At 36.8% G+C, this 18,041-nt stretch overlaps 1 protein-coding gene across 1 annotated transcript in view; it reads left to right on the plus strand.

Annotated features, from left to right (window-relative positions):
• PDIA5 (protein disulfide isomerase family A member 5) overlaps positions 1-18,041 on the plus strand; it is a 213,777-nt gene that overhangs the window by 124,721 nt on the left and 71,015 nt on the right. The window contains exons 9-11 of the mRNA XM_034422861.3: positions 5,084-5,175; positions 5,274-5,345; positions 13,069-13,205. Coding sequence (XP_034278752.2) covers positions 5,084-5,175; positions 5,274-5,345; positions 13,069-13,205 — 301 coding nt within the window. The remainder of the gene's footprint in view (positions 1-5,083; positions 5,176-5,273; positions 5,346-13,068; positions 13,206-18,041) is intronic.

Raw genomic sequence — 18,041 nt, forward strand, 5'->3', positions numbered from 1 at the left:
GGTTATACGCTAGTCATCTCCACACCTCTCTATTTAAAAGGTCTCTGGTACAGGATAGTTTTCTTTAATCTGATCTTGTTTTGAGAAGCAGTGTTTAAATCTGTAATATGTTACTCTTCAGATGCACTGGACATCAACATCCCATTATTTTTTAGCCATGGTAGAGTTGAAGTCTAACCCCTTCAGAGCCCCAGGTTGTAAGAGGCTGCTGTGACTATCACAATTTTTAGTTGTTTGCAGAATCATCAGAAGCTTTTTCTGAAAAGTGTGGTGGTTAAGGTGTTAGACAAAGTCTAGGGCGAGCCACTCTCAAGTCCATTCTCAGCTGTGGAAGTTTAGTGGATAACTTTGAGCAAGTCATTTCTTCTCAGACTAACCTACTTCACCATGTTGTTATTGTGAGAGAAAATACTCAAAACTTTTATTTTGGCCAAGTGTGATTAGACACAAGGAATTTGTCTTCAGTGCAGAAACACTCAATGTATATGCAAAGCAACAGAGTAATAATAATCATAATATGATACCAATAAGAGGGGGTAGTAGAGAAGATGAGAAGGATAATAACACCACAGCCATAAAACATAGGTAAATATACTTAGACATAAAACAATACTGTGAGGATTAGGTGTTCAGCAGAGTGAGTGATGGCATGAGGGGAAAAAACTGTCCCTGAACTCAGGAGTTTAATTAGGAGGAGAAATTGCTATGTATGTAAATTGGAGCTCCTCAAGGAAAGACCGTATATAAACCAACCAATCAAATTAAAAAAAAAAACAAGTAAAACAGGAAGTATAGATCAGGAGAAGAAAAATCATCACCTTCCTTTGTGAAATTGTATTCAGATTATTCTGTATTTGTGTGGCTAACACAATAGTTCCTAATCTATTGTAAAATAATAGTATTGCTTCAATTGTATTGTAGATACTTCTCAATGTACAACTACAATTATGGCCCGTGTCGCAATTCTAAGTTTTTGCGGTCATAAATTGAGTCATCATGTGACTGATCTTACATTCATTTTTATAGTGGTTGTAAGTCAAGTCACAGAGGTCATTAAGTGAATTCAGCTTTCTCAGTGACCATTTTGCAAATTGTGATCATGTGACCCACAGGATGCCACATCTGGCATGTTAATGCTAGCTGGTTGCCAAATGCCCGAATTGCAATCACGTGACCATGGAGGGTGTTGTGATGGTTAGCAATAGTTGTAAGTGTAAATTTAAGTCATAAGATAACTCTTTTGGAGGTTGCCTTAATTTCCGAACCATTGCTAAACAAATAGTCATAAATTGGGAACTACCCTGTGCTACATAATTGAAACGAGTACTTGAAGAAGAATTGTCTGAAAAAGAAAAGTGAATCAGATAGTTTGCTAAAGAAAAAAAGACTTGCCTTTTCTGAAGAAAGTAGTAACATTCAAAGACTGAAGCATGAGGTAAAACCAGGCAAGTGGAGCAAATTCAGATATATTTGTGGATATTTAATTTTTGTTTTAAATATAAAGATTCAAGGATTCAACAGCCCTCTCATATATGCAAAAATTAACTGATTCCGTTCTGCTTTAAGATGAGACAACTAGAAAATGTGTAGATAATGAATATAATGGCATATCTGAGTATAGTACTGATAATTATATCTCTGCTTTTATTCTTCTCAGTTAGAATTCTTTCATGGGGTATGTGCTTACAATTACAGCCTTGATACCAACTGGATATTTTGTTGCTTTTGTAGATAATAAGTTTTATAAATCAAGCCAATGGGTTTTATAGGTTTTAAGCCTATAATTGTTGTCCTATCTTAAATTTATCATTTACCTATAAGAACATGGATATTTTGCTGTTTTTTTTTTCTTTTTATTTGCACAAAGTCACAGTCTGTAATAAATTCTGTTCTGTTCAGCTTCTCCTTTTTCCTATTTTTGTCTTGCCACAGCACTTTACCAAAAGATAATTAGCACCTGGGAAGAAATTGAGTCAGGTTTCTTCAAATTAGTTTTCCGAAGAAGCCTTTTTGATGTGTAACATTTCATTAAACACGGATAACTGGACTGCTCAGCAGCAGACTAGAGGCAGTAGTAATGTTATAAAGGGCAAGGATTTGCAAAATACAGTTTTTCCCAGTGATTGGCATATAAATGTCCAGTTGAAAATTTAACACTTCCTCATAAAAGTATAAACTCCCCACTGAGGAAAGTTCATAAAAACAGAACTGCTTCAGAAAACGGAGATTTCTGAAGCATTCTTTTGGCTATTCCTAAGAGTGGAATTAGCTATGTCAAACATAAAATTGCCCAGTGATTTGCTACAACATGATTTTCCTTGTCGTTAAACCATAATCCAGGCTATTTCTGGTGGAAACTGCATTCTGAGGTATGGAAGAATACCTCAGAGAAAGAGAGACAGGTTGACAAGGTGTTGATTTTAAAACAACAACAGCAGCAGGTCTGTAAATAAACAAACCTACTCTTCTGGTAGGTTAGACTAATAAGAATAATTGTGGGAGTATAACTGGTTTTGAGGCCTATAGAATTTAGTCTAAAGGGCTGGGGTGGGGGTTGCCTTTGCCCCCATGGTAACTTGATACATTGCTGTTTCTGAACTGAAAAATTAAATGAAGTCCTCAAGAGATAGCTCTGCAGCCATGATGGATGAAAAAAGAGAAAGGAGAGAGGTGGGCGGAGGGAGGGAAGGAAGGAAGGAAGGAAGAAAGAAAGAAAGAAAGAGAAAGAAAGAAAGAAAGAAAGAAAGAAAGAAAGAAAGAAAGAAAGAAAGAAAGACCATGAAAACAACTTTCCAGGTCTTATAATACCAAGATGGAAATGGTGAATGCAGAAGTTTTCCTATTAATCTATTTGACATTGTTTAAAGTAGGTGTTGAGCATCCAAAATAGTCGATAAGGAAAAGACTTATGTGTGCTCTTAAACATTTTTCAAGGTTCCTGGGTAACAGCTGACCTTCTTCTTTGGATGATCTACTTTAACATTTCATACCAGCTCTGAGCACATTTGGCCTCAGCAGTTCCTTCATTTGGGAAACCGGCATTAAATTCTGCTGCAGCATTTTATGTGGAAAAAGAAAATCCTGTTCTTGGATGAGGGACAAGTAGGGGAGATAGATTAATTCCATGCTGCTAAAGGGATTTAAGCCTTCACTGGTATTAATCAGAAGTTAATCTTTCAGTTGTATCTTCAGCAACTAGCCACTGTGGGATAAAGCAGCAAGACTACTTGGATCAGAGAGAAGCAGTCCTGTCCTCATTATAGTTTCATTTAAAAGTGCTTGGGGCTTTGGAGGAGTAGAAAGATATATTATTTCACACAGAGGATCTCAAGTTACAAATTCGGGATCTAAGAGCCTCTTTTTAGTTTTGCTTGTGCCAAGGAGTGAAGACAAAATTCTGAATCTACTCCCTTTTTTTTTTAATTAAAAAATGCCTTGTACCTGAACAGCTACTACTAGTATGGGTGTTATTGAAGTTCCAAAGATATCCTAGTAATACAATTTTCAACAAATATGAATGCTAAGTTATTTTCACTTGCTTGAAATGTTTTTAAGGCATCCTTATCTGGAAATGTAACATATTCATACAGTCTACATTGAGATTTCATCTATATTTCCTGAACATTTATCATATCTACAAAATTAGTAGAATTGTGTGCAAGTAATGTGCTTTTCTGGGATTTGGTAGGAGCTGTTTCTTTTCATCTATGAAGTTAAAAATAAAATAGATTGTTTCCATTCCCTTTGGTTTATCTAGCTTTTGCAAATTAATATGCAAATGTATTACATAGGCTGAACACACTATCCTGTTCTAAATTGTTTATAACCGATTTACCTAGCCCAAAAGCTTTACTTGCCATAGGGGACACAACAACCAAGGGCCTCTTTAGAAGCCTAATAGAGAGAAAAAAATATTTCTGTAAGAGAGAAATTGCAAATGTAACTTTCTGCAAAAGTTTTTTTCCCCGTGGTCATAGTCATCTCATATATTTAGAGAAATATTCAAAAGATTAAGCGATCTTCACAATCCACATGTGGTCAAGATTATAACAATATATATTTTATTATTCATGCTACTAATTTAATCCAGGATGATATGCATGGAATTCTCCCCCAACTGTCTTTGTAGCAACCTTGTAAAATAACTTAGGCTAAGTGATTGTGATTTGTTGTACAAATTTATCACAAAGCTTTATGATATGATTTCAATTCTCCCTGGTCATCTCCAACCATCAATCGTTATGAAATCATATATGTTCTCAGAAGCCTTTCACGCAGTTATAGAATCTGAATATCATGGCAGATGTGAGCAATGTACTTACATCATAAGGAAATTGCTATCAAAGAAGGCTTTTACTGTATAATTTGCAGAATCACCAGTAGGACTTATTAAACTTCTTCTGTTATGTCTTTAACACCACAGCAAACTTAAGATTTACTTACATGACAATGATTGATAGAAAGGAATATATTAACAGAATGACATTTAACAGACTGTTAAAATAATAATTTGCCCAGGAATTATTGATTAATTGCTAGCACTGACACTATGGCAAGAATAAAAGAGGAGAGCTGAAATACTAATTGTGTGATGTCTGTTTTAAATTGATCTCCAAGTTATGCATGCAGTAGCATACTTTATTGTTTAGGCAGTTTTCCCACATCATTGCATATGTTTGCTACCATATTAAGTGGTGGAATAGGGGATAATCTCTAGATGTTGCTCAACTACAACTCCCAGCTGCCTTTATCACAAAAACTCTGTTTGGAGATGCTGAGAATTGTAACTTTTGGGGACCACAGATTCTACAATTATGTTCCGTGAGACCACAATTCATTTTTCTTCATAAATACAGCAGCAAGTCAAAGCATGTAAAAACAGCTAAAATTTTATTGAACATCTATAAGCCCATAAAGGAATGAATCAGAAGATATGTAAGTGGGATGATTCCCTTAGTTTTTAGGTGGGAGTTGCTAGCAACTACAGGTTCTTTTCAAATATTATTTTCCTGCAATTAATGTTGGGTTTTCAAGTTTTGGAAGAGCTGGTTGGAGTAAGGATCTTTTGATTCTGTCATTGCAGGTACTTGCAGGGATGAATGTCTACTCATCTGAATTCGAAAAAATAAAAGAAGAATACAATGTCCGGGGATATCCAACAATATGCTACTTTGAGTCAGTCTCTACTTTATCTGCACATAAGTATTGCATACAATTGCATATCTATATTTATCCTTGTATCCCAACTCCTCTCTGTTTCACTGCTTTTACAGAAAGGGGAAATTCCTGTTTAATTTTGAAAACTATGGTGCTACAGCAAAGGACATTGGAGAATGGCTGCAAAAGTGAGTTTTTAGTTGACAACTCCATCTTTGAGAATGACATTTTTTGATGAGCATTAGGGGAAAAATCCAAAGAATATATAACAATGTAATTATGAGTTAATGAGTTCAAGGTAAACCTGAACTCTCACTTACTTTCATTCGTCATGCTTTCTATTTTGCATGTGTTAATTACAACTCTTCATTATCTTTTACTGAGAATTGATTTCACTTAAGCTTTACTTGTGAAAAAAAATACTTTTTTGTCAGTCTCTCCTTTGTATCTCAATTAGGATATATTGTCCAACACTTCTGACCACCTCTGCATGTTTCCTTTCTCTTTGGCTAGTGGGGGCAGCAGTGGACAAACTTAACAATGTACATGCAATAATCAACACAGAGAAACAGTGACATTTCTATCCTCAGATTTGTTAGATCAGTCTTGAATTCTTGTAATATATTCCTTTTTTTCAGGGCCAATAATGTATTTTAGGCATTTGACAAGGAACAAAATGATGCAATCAGGAATATATATTAAGTACACAGCTCAAAAAAATAAAGGGAACACAAGCAGAAGACATCCAAGATCTGAATGAATGAAATAGCCTTATTAAATACTTTGTTCTTTACATACAGTAGTTTATACACTGCTCAAACAACTAAAGGGAACACAAAACTACTGTATGTAATGAAAAAAGTATTTAATAAGGCTATTTCATTCATTCAGATCTCGGATGTCTTCTGCTTGTGTTCCCTTTATTTTTTTGAGCAGTATATATTCATTGCCCAAAGCGTCTTAGAGGAAGCACAGCATAGGTTGAAATATTACAAAGTGGAGATACAGAAAAATATGCAAGGGTCTCATGGAAAGTTATATACCAATTATTTACCAGTTAATAGTGCTGGTATCTCTATGCTATGATACTGCTAGAAATTTTTTTTTTTTCTGTATGATATTTGAGCCATGTGGAATCTAGAAATGATTCAAATATACTGTATTCATGTATTTGGTCTTCTGACCATTATTTGTTCTGAAAGCAAATTGAGACAGTGTACTGTTTTAAAGATTTAGACTGATATATTGTGTTAGGAGAACATGAGTCAGTGATGATTTACCATTGCGGGAAAGTGGTTTTTTTTTTTAAGTGAGTGCTTAAAGTTTCTTTGAGAATAAGGGATTTTTTTTAGCGTCTGTTATCTGAGTTACCCTAATAATAGCTGTCAAAAGATGATAAATGTCACATCAAAATTAGACATTTGGCAGTATGGGCTGAATTGGAAAAGACAGTAAGTCTCATCTTACTGTCCTGTATCTGTAAGTCCTGTATCTCCGCTAATTCACAGCTGGACTGAAACATGCTTGGACACATCCAATTCAAATTGGACAATAATGTCATGATGGATTGGTAGTTTGCATTGCTTTTTATTCCCATATTGGATCATACATATCAGATATTCCCTTTTGGATTATACAACATTATGCAGAGACAGAAAAGGAGTAAGAAATACAAAGTCAAAGACACTGAAGGTGTGAAATAAGAAAAAGGAAAGGCAGCATCAATAAAATCAGTTTACATAAACACCATTTATTATACTTCTTCATATCTTTCTGTCCCTGCATTCTGCCCTTGCTTCTACCATATCTGTCCATCACTCCATACATTGCCCTTTATTCTTTACACTTCTCACTTCTCTCTCTTTTTCAAGATCTCGTCAATTCCATCTAAACATGACTCTTTCAGTCTTTTTCTTTTTTACTTCACTTTTCCTTCATTTGTTTTGCAGTTTGATCCTTGTTCATTTTTTCTCATTTGCGCACCTGAATATTTTTTCATCCATTTTCCCCATCTTTGTTATACATACTATCAAGAAATAGAAATTCATCAACTTTTTCTGCTTTTTTGCTTTCTGTGTAACAATTGTTCTCGGAAACTTCAGATATATAATCCTCATGGCCTCTTACAACTGACCTCTCTGCAAATCATTTGGATTCTCAGCAAACAACATGACACCATCTGCATACAAAAATACCTATTCATTCATTTCCTTAACAAACACCCATCTAACCTGGCCACAAATTAAGAACCTTTCCTTTATTCCCTGTTTATCTTCAGTTATCCCATTAATTCTTATGTATGCTAGAATTGATGCAACAGATAAATCACACAAAATTTAAAAAGCCTCATTCTTATCACATTCACAATCAACATTCAGTTCCGTATTAACCCAAAGTATTCCATAATTCAAGTTTGTTCATTTGCGTTTATCATACACAAACAAAAATTCTTTCTCACATTTATATATATCTCGGTAATCTGCCAAAGAGCAGTAATTTGGTCCTACCACAGCTTCCTATTCATGTTTAATCAATTCTACCTTGTTACCTTTCTTTTTGAAAATAGTAACAATAATGACATCCTTCCAGTTGTCAGACACGTGCAGTTTTCACATACATGTTAACCAAGTCACACACCGACTCCATGAATGAGTCACATCTGTTTTTAGTATTTCTAAAGAGCCATTGTGGCACAGTGGTTAGAATACAGTACTACAGGCTACTTCTTCTGACTGCCAGCAGTTTGGCAGTTCAGTTCTCACCAGGCTTAAAGTTGACTCAGCCTTCCATCCTTCCAAGGTCAGTAAAATGAGGACCCAGATTGTTGGAGGCAATATGCTGACTCTGTAAACCGCTTAGAGAGGGCTGTAAAGCACTATGAAGCGATATATAAATCTATGTGCTATTTCTATTTTGCAATCACACTTTATGCCAAGAGTCTTTCAACATTTCAAATGCATTTATGGTGTCTTTTTCATCATTTTTTCTAGGAGACTAATTTTAGTAGCATTAATGTCAATACCACTGTTCATACTGCTATCGTTCACATTTAGATCAATAAAATACTCCAGCATTTCCTTACTTTAGTGTCAGCCCAAATTATCTCATCACTGTTACTGTTAATTTCTTTTGCTGTTCAGCAAGGCTCCCTGTTGAGAGCTGCTCACGCACTTCCAAAACATTAAAAAAAAATCTATCAAAACTGCTTTTTACATCCCTGCCACTTTAATTTTAACGATCTATTGCTCTCTTTAGCTATATTTTTATAACTATCTTTTTATTTTGTACAATATCTTTCAGATTCATTTTTATTGCATTCTTGTATGCATTTTTCTTCATCTACAGCCTCTTGCTTTATATCAATCCACCAACTATCCTATTTCCCATTTCCCATTAAATGTAATGTACTATGCAATATAATTCTTTTTACCCTCTTTCAAGCAGCTCTATTTCTTTCTTCCTTAAGTCCTCTTTCCATGCATTCTGTTGTGAATTTTATCTTTTTTTTTATACATAGCTCATATTTTCTTTTTTCTTTTTGTTCAGTCAATCTACTTTAACCCCTACTTCTTTCAGAACTCCCATTCCTTTAACTTTTTTCTTTTTGTTTCACATCCATTTTTCTCACATTTTACTGTTAATTCTATCCACAAACGTTTTGTCCCATTCAGAACCACTCGTCACTCTTGTAACCGTCACTTATGTATACCTGTATTTGTCCAAAACTACCTGTACACTTTCATTTCTGGGCAGACATTCCATCAACTCAATTCCATTCTACAAGATCTGATGATTTTGGTCCAGATTTGTTTACACCGTTCCTCCTTTTTCTTAGTTTCACAAGACTTGTATATTTTTCTTTAGTTTCATTTCACTTGTTAATTCATGCTTTTTGTTCTTTTTCCTATCTTGGATTCCAAAACACAACCTTTCATGTGCCATACTTGTTATTAGATAGGCTCATATTCATCTCCATGTCCACAGTGGCTGCAGGGTGTAAATAAATTAACCACATGACTGAAGTCCTGCTCCTTTGTACAGAAGGCGGGACTTAATCACATGGACATGGCTGCCACATTGACTTTTTTTTTTTCATCCCCTTTCCCCTCTGCAGACCTTTGACTATGAATCATGGCTCTCATGAATCCAGACTTTCACATTACATTTTTCAAGTAAGATGGAGATGTGTATGCTAAGCCTACCTATTTTAGTTGTGCAGTTAGTCCTTGACTTAACAACAATTCATTTAGTATCTGTTCAAAGTTACAGTGGCAATGGAAAAAAGGGACTTATGACTGTTTTTCACACTTGTAACCATTGCAGCATCCTCATGGCCAAGGGATCAAAATCCAGACGCTTGGCAACTGACTCATATTTATGACAGCTGCAGTGTCACTACATGAGGACTATTTGATTTGCCCCTTTTATGACTGACAAGCAAAGTCAACGGGGAATAAACGGGTTACTAATTTAACAACTGCAGTTATTCTCGTAATAACTGTGGCAAGAAAGGTCATAAAATGGGGCAAAGTTCACTTAACAAAGAAATTTGGGGATGGTTGTAAGTCGAGTACTACTTGTACCTTTATCACATGCAACTCAACTAACTTAAGGTCAACATTAGTCAGTATTTGTTCATTTTCATTAGCATGGAACCTATATGTAGCTTTACAACAAATGGAACCTATATGTAGCTTTACAACAAACATGCTCAGGTTATTCTGGACAAGGTAAATCAAATAGTCCTCATATAGTGACCATTCACAGTTATGATAATGATGAAAAAGTAATCTTACAGTCAATCCTTGCACTTACAGCCATCGCAGTCCTGTAAAGCAAAGGAAAGTTGAAATAAAATCTTAAGCATAGTTGCACTTTCACATTGCTTAACAGTCAAGTTGCTGGCCCATATTTTGGTCACTAAATGAGGACAAGTATCTTTATTCTAGAGTACATGTGAAGTTTTCAAGTTGCCAGCACGAGCATCAAACTTGCGGCATCACGTTGCCATCACATGATGTTTTGCCACATTTCCCCCCTTCATGGAGCTGGGGTGGGCATGGCCTGCGTGTGACACATCTGGCTGGCGGGCCGCCAGTTTGATCCCCTGTACAGAGAGTACTGTTCTTTGTTAGCTATCAACAATTGCCTTTATGTCTGATGTCTTATACCTTTCTTAGGCATAGCTAATAAGGAGCACAGCTGTGTTTCTCTTAATTCCACATCATGCAATTAAAAGGAAGCACTAATAATGGCAGATCTTGAAGCTATTTCAAATATGCTTCTTTGGGAATTGTGTGTTCCCAGGTCCCTAGTTTGATCTCACTACTTTCTGATTGTGTGTCGGAGAGTGGGGTGTTTGTGTCAGAAGAGGCATCACAGCACATTTAGGCTGCAGCTTCTTACAGTGTCAAACATTAAGTACATTCAGCACCTGCTGTGCAGATCAAAGAGGGGGAAATGTCCTTAGTGTTAAAGCTTCTTTGGTCTTTTAAGGAAGCATGACCAATGAATGCAGAGAGGTTTTCTTTCCCTTTCCTGAATAATGATGCATGCCTTCATCACCTTCAACACCTCCTTTTGCCTGAGCAAGGAGGTCCTTATCTCTTGGCGACCACATGTGAACCATTTGAAGAAACATCTAGAGTTATTTTTTCCCCTTCATTTCAGTTTGCCCACGTTATAGTTTCCTAATCCAGGTAATATTCAATACTTTTATATCAGTGCTGTGACAGCTACTGGATGAAGTTACTGAATGCAAAGCAAAAACAGCTGCAGACTGTTTCCAATGATAATGTCTGCTAACAAGCCACTCTGGGCTTTAGCTGACATTTCAGCCACCTAGAGTTAAAGGCAGCTGTTTGTTCTCAATTAATTTTCGATGCATGTTTAATAGTTTCCCATAAGAAAAAATGATGCTGCAGCTTTTTCCCCTCTCTCCAAAAGAAATCAATAGTGGGGGGTGGGGGGGGAGTCATATTGAGAAAGCATGCTTTAGTTGAGACCTAACAATAATTACATAATTATTGTAAGTAAGCCTGGCACTTATGTGCAGTAATAATAAGTAATAACTCAAAGATGTTTTTAGAAAGATGTTTTAGAATGAATGGTCCGGTGTCTTGCAACAGTCATTCAAAAATGCTGGAAAAGTATAATTGAACATTTTGATGTATGTTTGCCCTATATGGAAATAATGAACCACATTAAATAGAGTAATAAGAATAAATAACTCCTGTTACTTAGTGCCCTGTTTCAGATTGAGCACATAAGCACTTGCAAGGAGCTTTTATGGCCACTAATAAGAATAAGAGTAGAAGAATAAGAGTAGAAGGCAGCATAAAATCACCTATACAGGTTCAGGGGTCAGCAGGATGGTGGGATATGCTTTGCTGTGACTGTGGCCGCAGAGGGAGCTGGGGAAAAGTGCTGGAAAGATGGATAGACAAGCAGGTGGGATATCCCGTGCTGGAATATTGGCAGCAGGAGCTAAAATAGGAATAGAAGGTCCTGGGAAGATAGACAGAGGGGTGAGATACACTGCACCAGAAGCTGTAGAGGTGGAAGAGTTGTTGGTGTATCTTGCTCCTTGCTTCTCAATGTCATAATTCCTCTCTTATCTGGAAAAGTAACTGGATACTTGGCATGAGATCAAATAGTCTTCAAAACAACTGATGGAAAAGGACAGATTCTTGTTTTAAATAATTTCCCAAATATGGATATCCATTTAAAGCAGGGTGTCACACTGGTGGCCCGCAGGCCAGATATGTCACGCGCAGGCCACATCCAGCCCAGCTCCATGAAGGGAAAAACATTGTGAAACATCACGTGACAGCAACATGATGCCACAAGTTTGACACCCATGATTTAAGGAGTTGACTAGAAAGACTTAACAATATATTCTAAGTCACTTTGTTCTATATTTGAAAACTCTGATACAGAATTTGACCTTGTTCTTAAAGACAATTTTATGAACAGTTAACTTTCTTTATAAACTTCATCTGTGACAAATGAAAAGCTGCTAAGTAAAATAAAGACATAGATGAGAAATGCTTCATTCCACTAGACAACCAGTTTTGTATTGTGGTACTGTATAAACTGTTAATATATTGATTGCCTGCAGAGCTTGCTCAATTCTTTCTTTTCATTTCTGGATATAAGCCTGTATACTTCCCCACCTCTCACCTTCCAACTTGCTAAGTGTCTGTTGTTATTTGTCTTCTGTAAAAAAAATGTCTATTTTCAGCAGTGTTGTCTCTAAAAGAATGATGCAGTTTATAGTGTTAACACACTTTATGGTTTGCATTCATTAGCAACTTTTTATTGGATGGTATTTTTACATTATGCTTCATTGTCAGATCACAACAGATTATTTATAGAAGTTAAGGAGGAAATTAATAAGGCATGTCTCTTGTTCCATCTTAAAGCTTTTTGTATGTAGCCCATAATTACCATTGTTACAAAATTTCGGTGCCAGGTGCCTCTCCACCCCTCTCATCCTTTTTTTAATTTGTATTTAATGATTATCCTCCTTGAACAGAGACTTACTTGTATCAAATTGCTGCATTGCATGTTAGCATTTACATAATCAGTTGAATTATGATCCAGACAGCTGCTCTTTACCATATAAGAGCCCTGGTAGTGCAGTGGTTTAAAATCCAGTATTGCAGGCTAACTCTTCCCACAGCTGGGAGTTTAATCCTGACTGGCTCAAGCTTGATTCAGCTTTGCATTCTTCCAAGGCCGGTAAAATGAGGACCCAAATTTTGGGGGGCAATATACTGACATTGTGAACTGCTCAGAGAATGCTGTAAAACACTGTGGAGAGGTGTATATATATATATATATATATATGTCTAAGTGCTATTAGTATTGGTAGTACCTTCTGAACATGGGCAACTCTGTTTTTTATAGTCCTCAGCCACCTAAACCACAAGCTCCTGAGACTCCTTGGTCAGAAGAGGAAAATGCTGTTTTTCACCTAACAGATGATGATTTTGACAAGTTTATCAAGGAACATTCTTCTGTATTAGTGATGTTCTATGCACCATGTGAGTATGTTTTAATTCATACCCAGATTCAAACCATCTGTAGAATAAAATGGGCACATTATATATAGCAACCTTTATTTATACAGTACAGCTTGTATGTTGAAACATGGAACGACAGAGAAGACAAGTTGTCTAGAACATCTTGGAAAGGTAATTGGTTTGTGGTGATTCAGATGTGACAAACAGATTTAAAATTAATATTAAATAATTGCTCAGAAAGATCATTTACTTGGAATCACTTGTTATGTAGAAATTGTTGTCTCACCTAAGAACTTAATGCTATCTTCAAGAAGGGAATGAATCCCTTCTGCAGGCGTACTCAAAACATATCCAAATGCTGTCTATTAATAATTCTATGCTGTTTAGGAATCACCACAGCTGTCTATAATTGACTCTGAAATGTAAATTCATGCAGCTTATTATTGTATTAGCTGCTGAGCTGAGTTTCACTCCATGTACATTCATCCTTTTTCACCATTGCTGGAAGTATTCTACATAAGGAAGTGTTCTATGCCATTTTCATTCTTTTTTGCCTCAGATGCCATTGTTTTAGTGGTAGCGTTTATATTGTACTACAACGCATATGTCTTCAGAGTCTCTCTTGTTTTATAAATATCTGACATGGTTTCTTAGTTCACACCATAATCTTTACAAATACATAGAATGAGCGCCTTTCAAAGCAGCTATTGGTCAAAATGGAAATTGGAAATATTTGGAAATAAAGTCCAAGGTCAAATATTGTCAGTTATGTGCACAATCCACTGAATGCAAGTCCCTAAAATTGAGAAACTACTGATGTCAATAGACAGAGTTCTTAGAGAGAGTGTGATGACCCAGGGCTTGGCACGAAAGCAACACAGCCAGAGAATGGGTCTAACTCCCCTTTATTGCTCCAACTTTGCCCCCAAATGTCCCCACGTTTACTACAAGTACTGGAGCAAAGCTCTCACACACACCTTCAACAGCCTCTGGCTGCGAGTAGTCCAGTAAGCAAGGTTTGCAAAGCAGTAACCAAGGCAAGAAGTCCAGTTAGCAAGCTTAGCAAAACAATAACCAGAGCCAGAAGTTCAGCAAAGCAGGAAAACGAGGCAAGCCCCACAAGACAGAGCACAATAATCTCCAGACATTGGAAAGTGCTCATGAGGCTCCACAGGTTCAACACTTTTTTCCCAACAAATGCCCCTCCCACTGGCATCTCCTTACATCTCAGTCCCCAGGTGTGCCTTGCGAAGGGGCGCGAGGCACTCTCCTCCCTCGTAGCCGACTCAATCTGCATTGTTTTTGCCTTTTCTCTTCATGCTCTAGGATCAGGAGGGGCTGGTCCTTGCTCATCGCCTGAGCTCTGTCTCTCATGTTCACCTTGCCCCTGTTCCTCCCTGTCTACAAGATGTTCTAATCCTGAAATGCCATGGCCTGACTGGCTCTGCCCTTCCCCAGTTTCCTCCAAAGCCAATGGAGCTGCCCCCTTGATCTCTGTCTGCTCCTGTTCCAGCTCATCTTCCCCCCAGATTCAGGCTCCGCATGACAGAGAGATGGAGTTAGGAGAATTTTATCTTTGTTTCACATCCCTTTTATAAATAATGTGTTTTTGAGGAATTCAAGACCTATTCCCCACCCCCCAACACATATACACTCAGTGAAGAATTATAGAGAAGGTTGTATTCTGAGGGTCTCATCTGGACTGTACCATGGTTTCATGATATCTTATGTAATTCTTTGATTAATCTTCATCTCCTCCTGGAAAAGTTATCTGAACGAAGAATCACTGTCAATTTGAATCATATTTGTTTGAAAGAAATCTAAACTCTTTCCATATTCTCTTCTTCTCCGTGATATTATCTTTTATGGGGAATCTCTTTTGGAAAAAAAATAATAGAACGATCAGATACTATGTTAAACACTTCCTTTTGCATTAAAAATAGAAAAGATAGAGAATGTATTAAAAATAATTGTATCAGACAAGAAATTATATGGGACCTTAAGGCTGATTATTAATTGTCTTGAAATTTATTTTACTTATTTCTTCTCCAGACCTTTCTTTCTTTTTCTTGAACTTATACGAATGTGGTCCAGAACTGGTTTCCAAGTATTTGGAAACCACTTCTAGACTTTGTGCTTGAGGTAGAAAAAAATGAAACTTTGATTTTGGGTTTTACCAATTAGATAGATTTGTTGTTATAGAAATGGCTAGTTTATATTATTATGAAAAAGTAAAAAGTTGAGGGTAGAAATTATACTAACATGGACAAAGCTGTGGAGAGAACTTAGGTTTCTGTTATAGTGGAGAATCTAGATTTTACTTTCAGGTAATGGTACTGGAAGCTGTTTAGAACAGGACTCCTGGTCTGTGGACCAGTACTGGTCTGTAGCCTGTTGGGAACTGGGCTGCATAAGTGAGTGAAACTTCATCTGCGCATGCATGGGTGCACAAAACTATCATCCCTTCCCACCACTGCTGGTCTGTAGAAAAATTGTTTTCCCTGAAACTGGTCCCTCGTATCAAAAATGTTGGGGCCGCTGGTTTGGAACATACAGGTAGTCCTTGACTTATTACCACAGTTGAGCCTCAAATTTCTGTTGCTAAGCAAGGCAGTTGTTGAGTTGTGCCTCATTTTAAAACCTTTTTTGCTACAGTTGTTAAGCGAATCATGCTATTGTTAAGCGAATCAGGCTTCCCTCACTGACTTTGCTTGTTGGAAGCCAGCTGGAAAGGTAACAAATGGTGATCACATGACCCTGAGTCATAAATACATGCCAGTTGCCCATCACCCGAATTTTGATCACAAGACTATGGGGATGCCGCAACAATCGTAAGTATAAAAACTGGTCACGCATCACTTTTTTCAGTGCTAAACTAATGGTTGTAAGCCAAGGATTATGTGTACACTTTATAATTTGGAATGTTCTTAAATGATACAGCAGTATCCAGCAGAACCAGGAACTACCTTACAGATATGAAAATCTGTATGATATGAAAATGCTAATAAAGTATTTTTTGCCTGATTGAGTCTCTACTCAATCCCCCCACAAATTTTCTCCCAAATACTGAACCTTTTGAAATAGAAGTATAAATTCCCTTAGGCCCTGTTTAAAAACTCAAGATCATTTTGTTAAACAGAGTAAATATTGAACAGACTTTCCCAGAGCGTTGCTGATGCAGATTTAGAGGCAGAATTAAATCATTACTATTCACTGACATTTTATTTTTTTATTCCAACGTGCCTAAAAAGCCTATTGGGTACAGCTGGATTCCACAACTGAAAGGGTTTTTTTGTTTTTTCATGGGCTGCTGAATTGTTTTGTAATGTAATGATGCTTCCTTCTCCTCCCCCAGGAGTTGAATTGCAGAACCAGAGTTTATTGTGATACACAACCTGTAATGATATTTTGTGAATAAAATCTCTTGTATTCAGTCTTAACCAGATACTGCTGTTGATGCAGAATCAATTATGGGATTGTCTGGTACTGGATCAATGTCAATTTATGGCACTGGATGACATGGCAGGCTGTTTAAAGTAGTACATTCCATCACTTGTCTTATGGATCCTGGCTCTATTTGGCTTGGAATGCATAGCTTGAAAGTTACTAGAAGAAGCCTTAGCAGAGAAACTTACAATATGAAGTAGAAGTATAGAGAATCAGGAAGATGATCTTAACAGAGATAGACCAGCTCCATTACCATAGCAACGAGGGGGAAAATATGGTTTAAGTCCAAAACAAACCAATCTCAATAAAAGTAGTCATAGCTTCCCTGTGGGGTTGACAGGAGACCATTATTAGATCACTTCCAAAGAAGCCTACACTGGATCTTTTGGAGATGGGCAATTATAGTTGAATAAGAGAATGGTGGTTTAAGCACAGGTAGTCCTGGATGTAGCAAATCATCTTGAGCTACTGTATTTCAAATAGGCTTCAGAGCAGGTAATGAGGTTGAGTCTGACTTGCTCAGTCTGATGAATGATCTTTGGGGACTGACATGGGGAGTTACTCTGATGATTGTGCTCAACCTCTCTGCTACTTTTGAAACAATTGATCATGATATCCTTTTGGGAATAGAAGACACTTTTTCTTTCCTAGTAGATTTCTGGCAATGTTACTTGGAAATAGTTGCTCTCTGAAATAGACACTACCCATATTGTCCTCTGGGGCTCTATTTTGTTTCCGATGTTTTCAATATTTTCTTGAAAGTCTTAAGAGAGCAGCAGAAGATGTGGAGCTGGGTGTTGTCATTATGTTGATGACATGCAAATCTGTTTTTCTGTATCATCTTCAAGTAATGGTGTGTCCTACCAAATGTTGCCTGCCCTTGATAAGTTGAAAATGAAACCAGACAAGAATGAATTACTTACTGTAATGAGTTACAATTCCAGAAAGAGGGTAGACCTCTGCATAGAGCCACACTGTCTCAGAAGAAGCAGTTATTTGATTGAGGGGAGATGCTTCTGGATCAATTTCTCTCTGCTTTCTCAGCTAAAAACGCTCAAGAGCCCTTCTGTGAGGGAGATGGGTGGTCAAAAAGTTTGATATATAAATAAATAATAAATTTTGTATCAACTGGGTCCCTTACTGGGGAAAGAAATGATTAATTTTCCGGTACATGCACTGGTGACCTCCACTCTTGATAACTTCTGTATCAAGATATTTGTTTAGTCCAAATGCTGCAAAATTCGGATGCTAAGATGGCCTCTGGAAGTTTTTAAAGAAGTCCCCATTTTTATTTGTACTAAAAGCATTGTAGTTTCTTCCCACTGAACTATAATGTACTTCTTAGTACATTGAAAGGCCAATTTGGCTTAGCCCAAAGGACTAGCTAGTTTCAACACAGTATGGTTCCTT

This window comes from Pantherophis guttatus, chromosome 1 (genome assembly GCF_059756535.1).
Source record: "Pantherophis guttatus breed Tessera chromosome 1, ASM5975653v1, whole genome shotgun sequence".
NCBI classification, from domain to species: Eukaryota; Metazoa; Chordata; class Lepidosauria; order Squamata; family Colubridae; genus Pantherophis; species Pantherophis guttatus.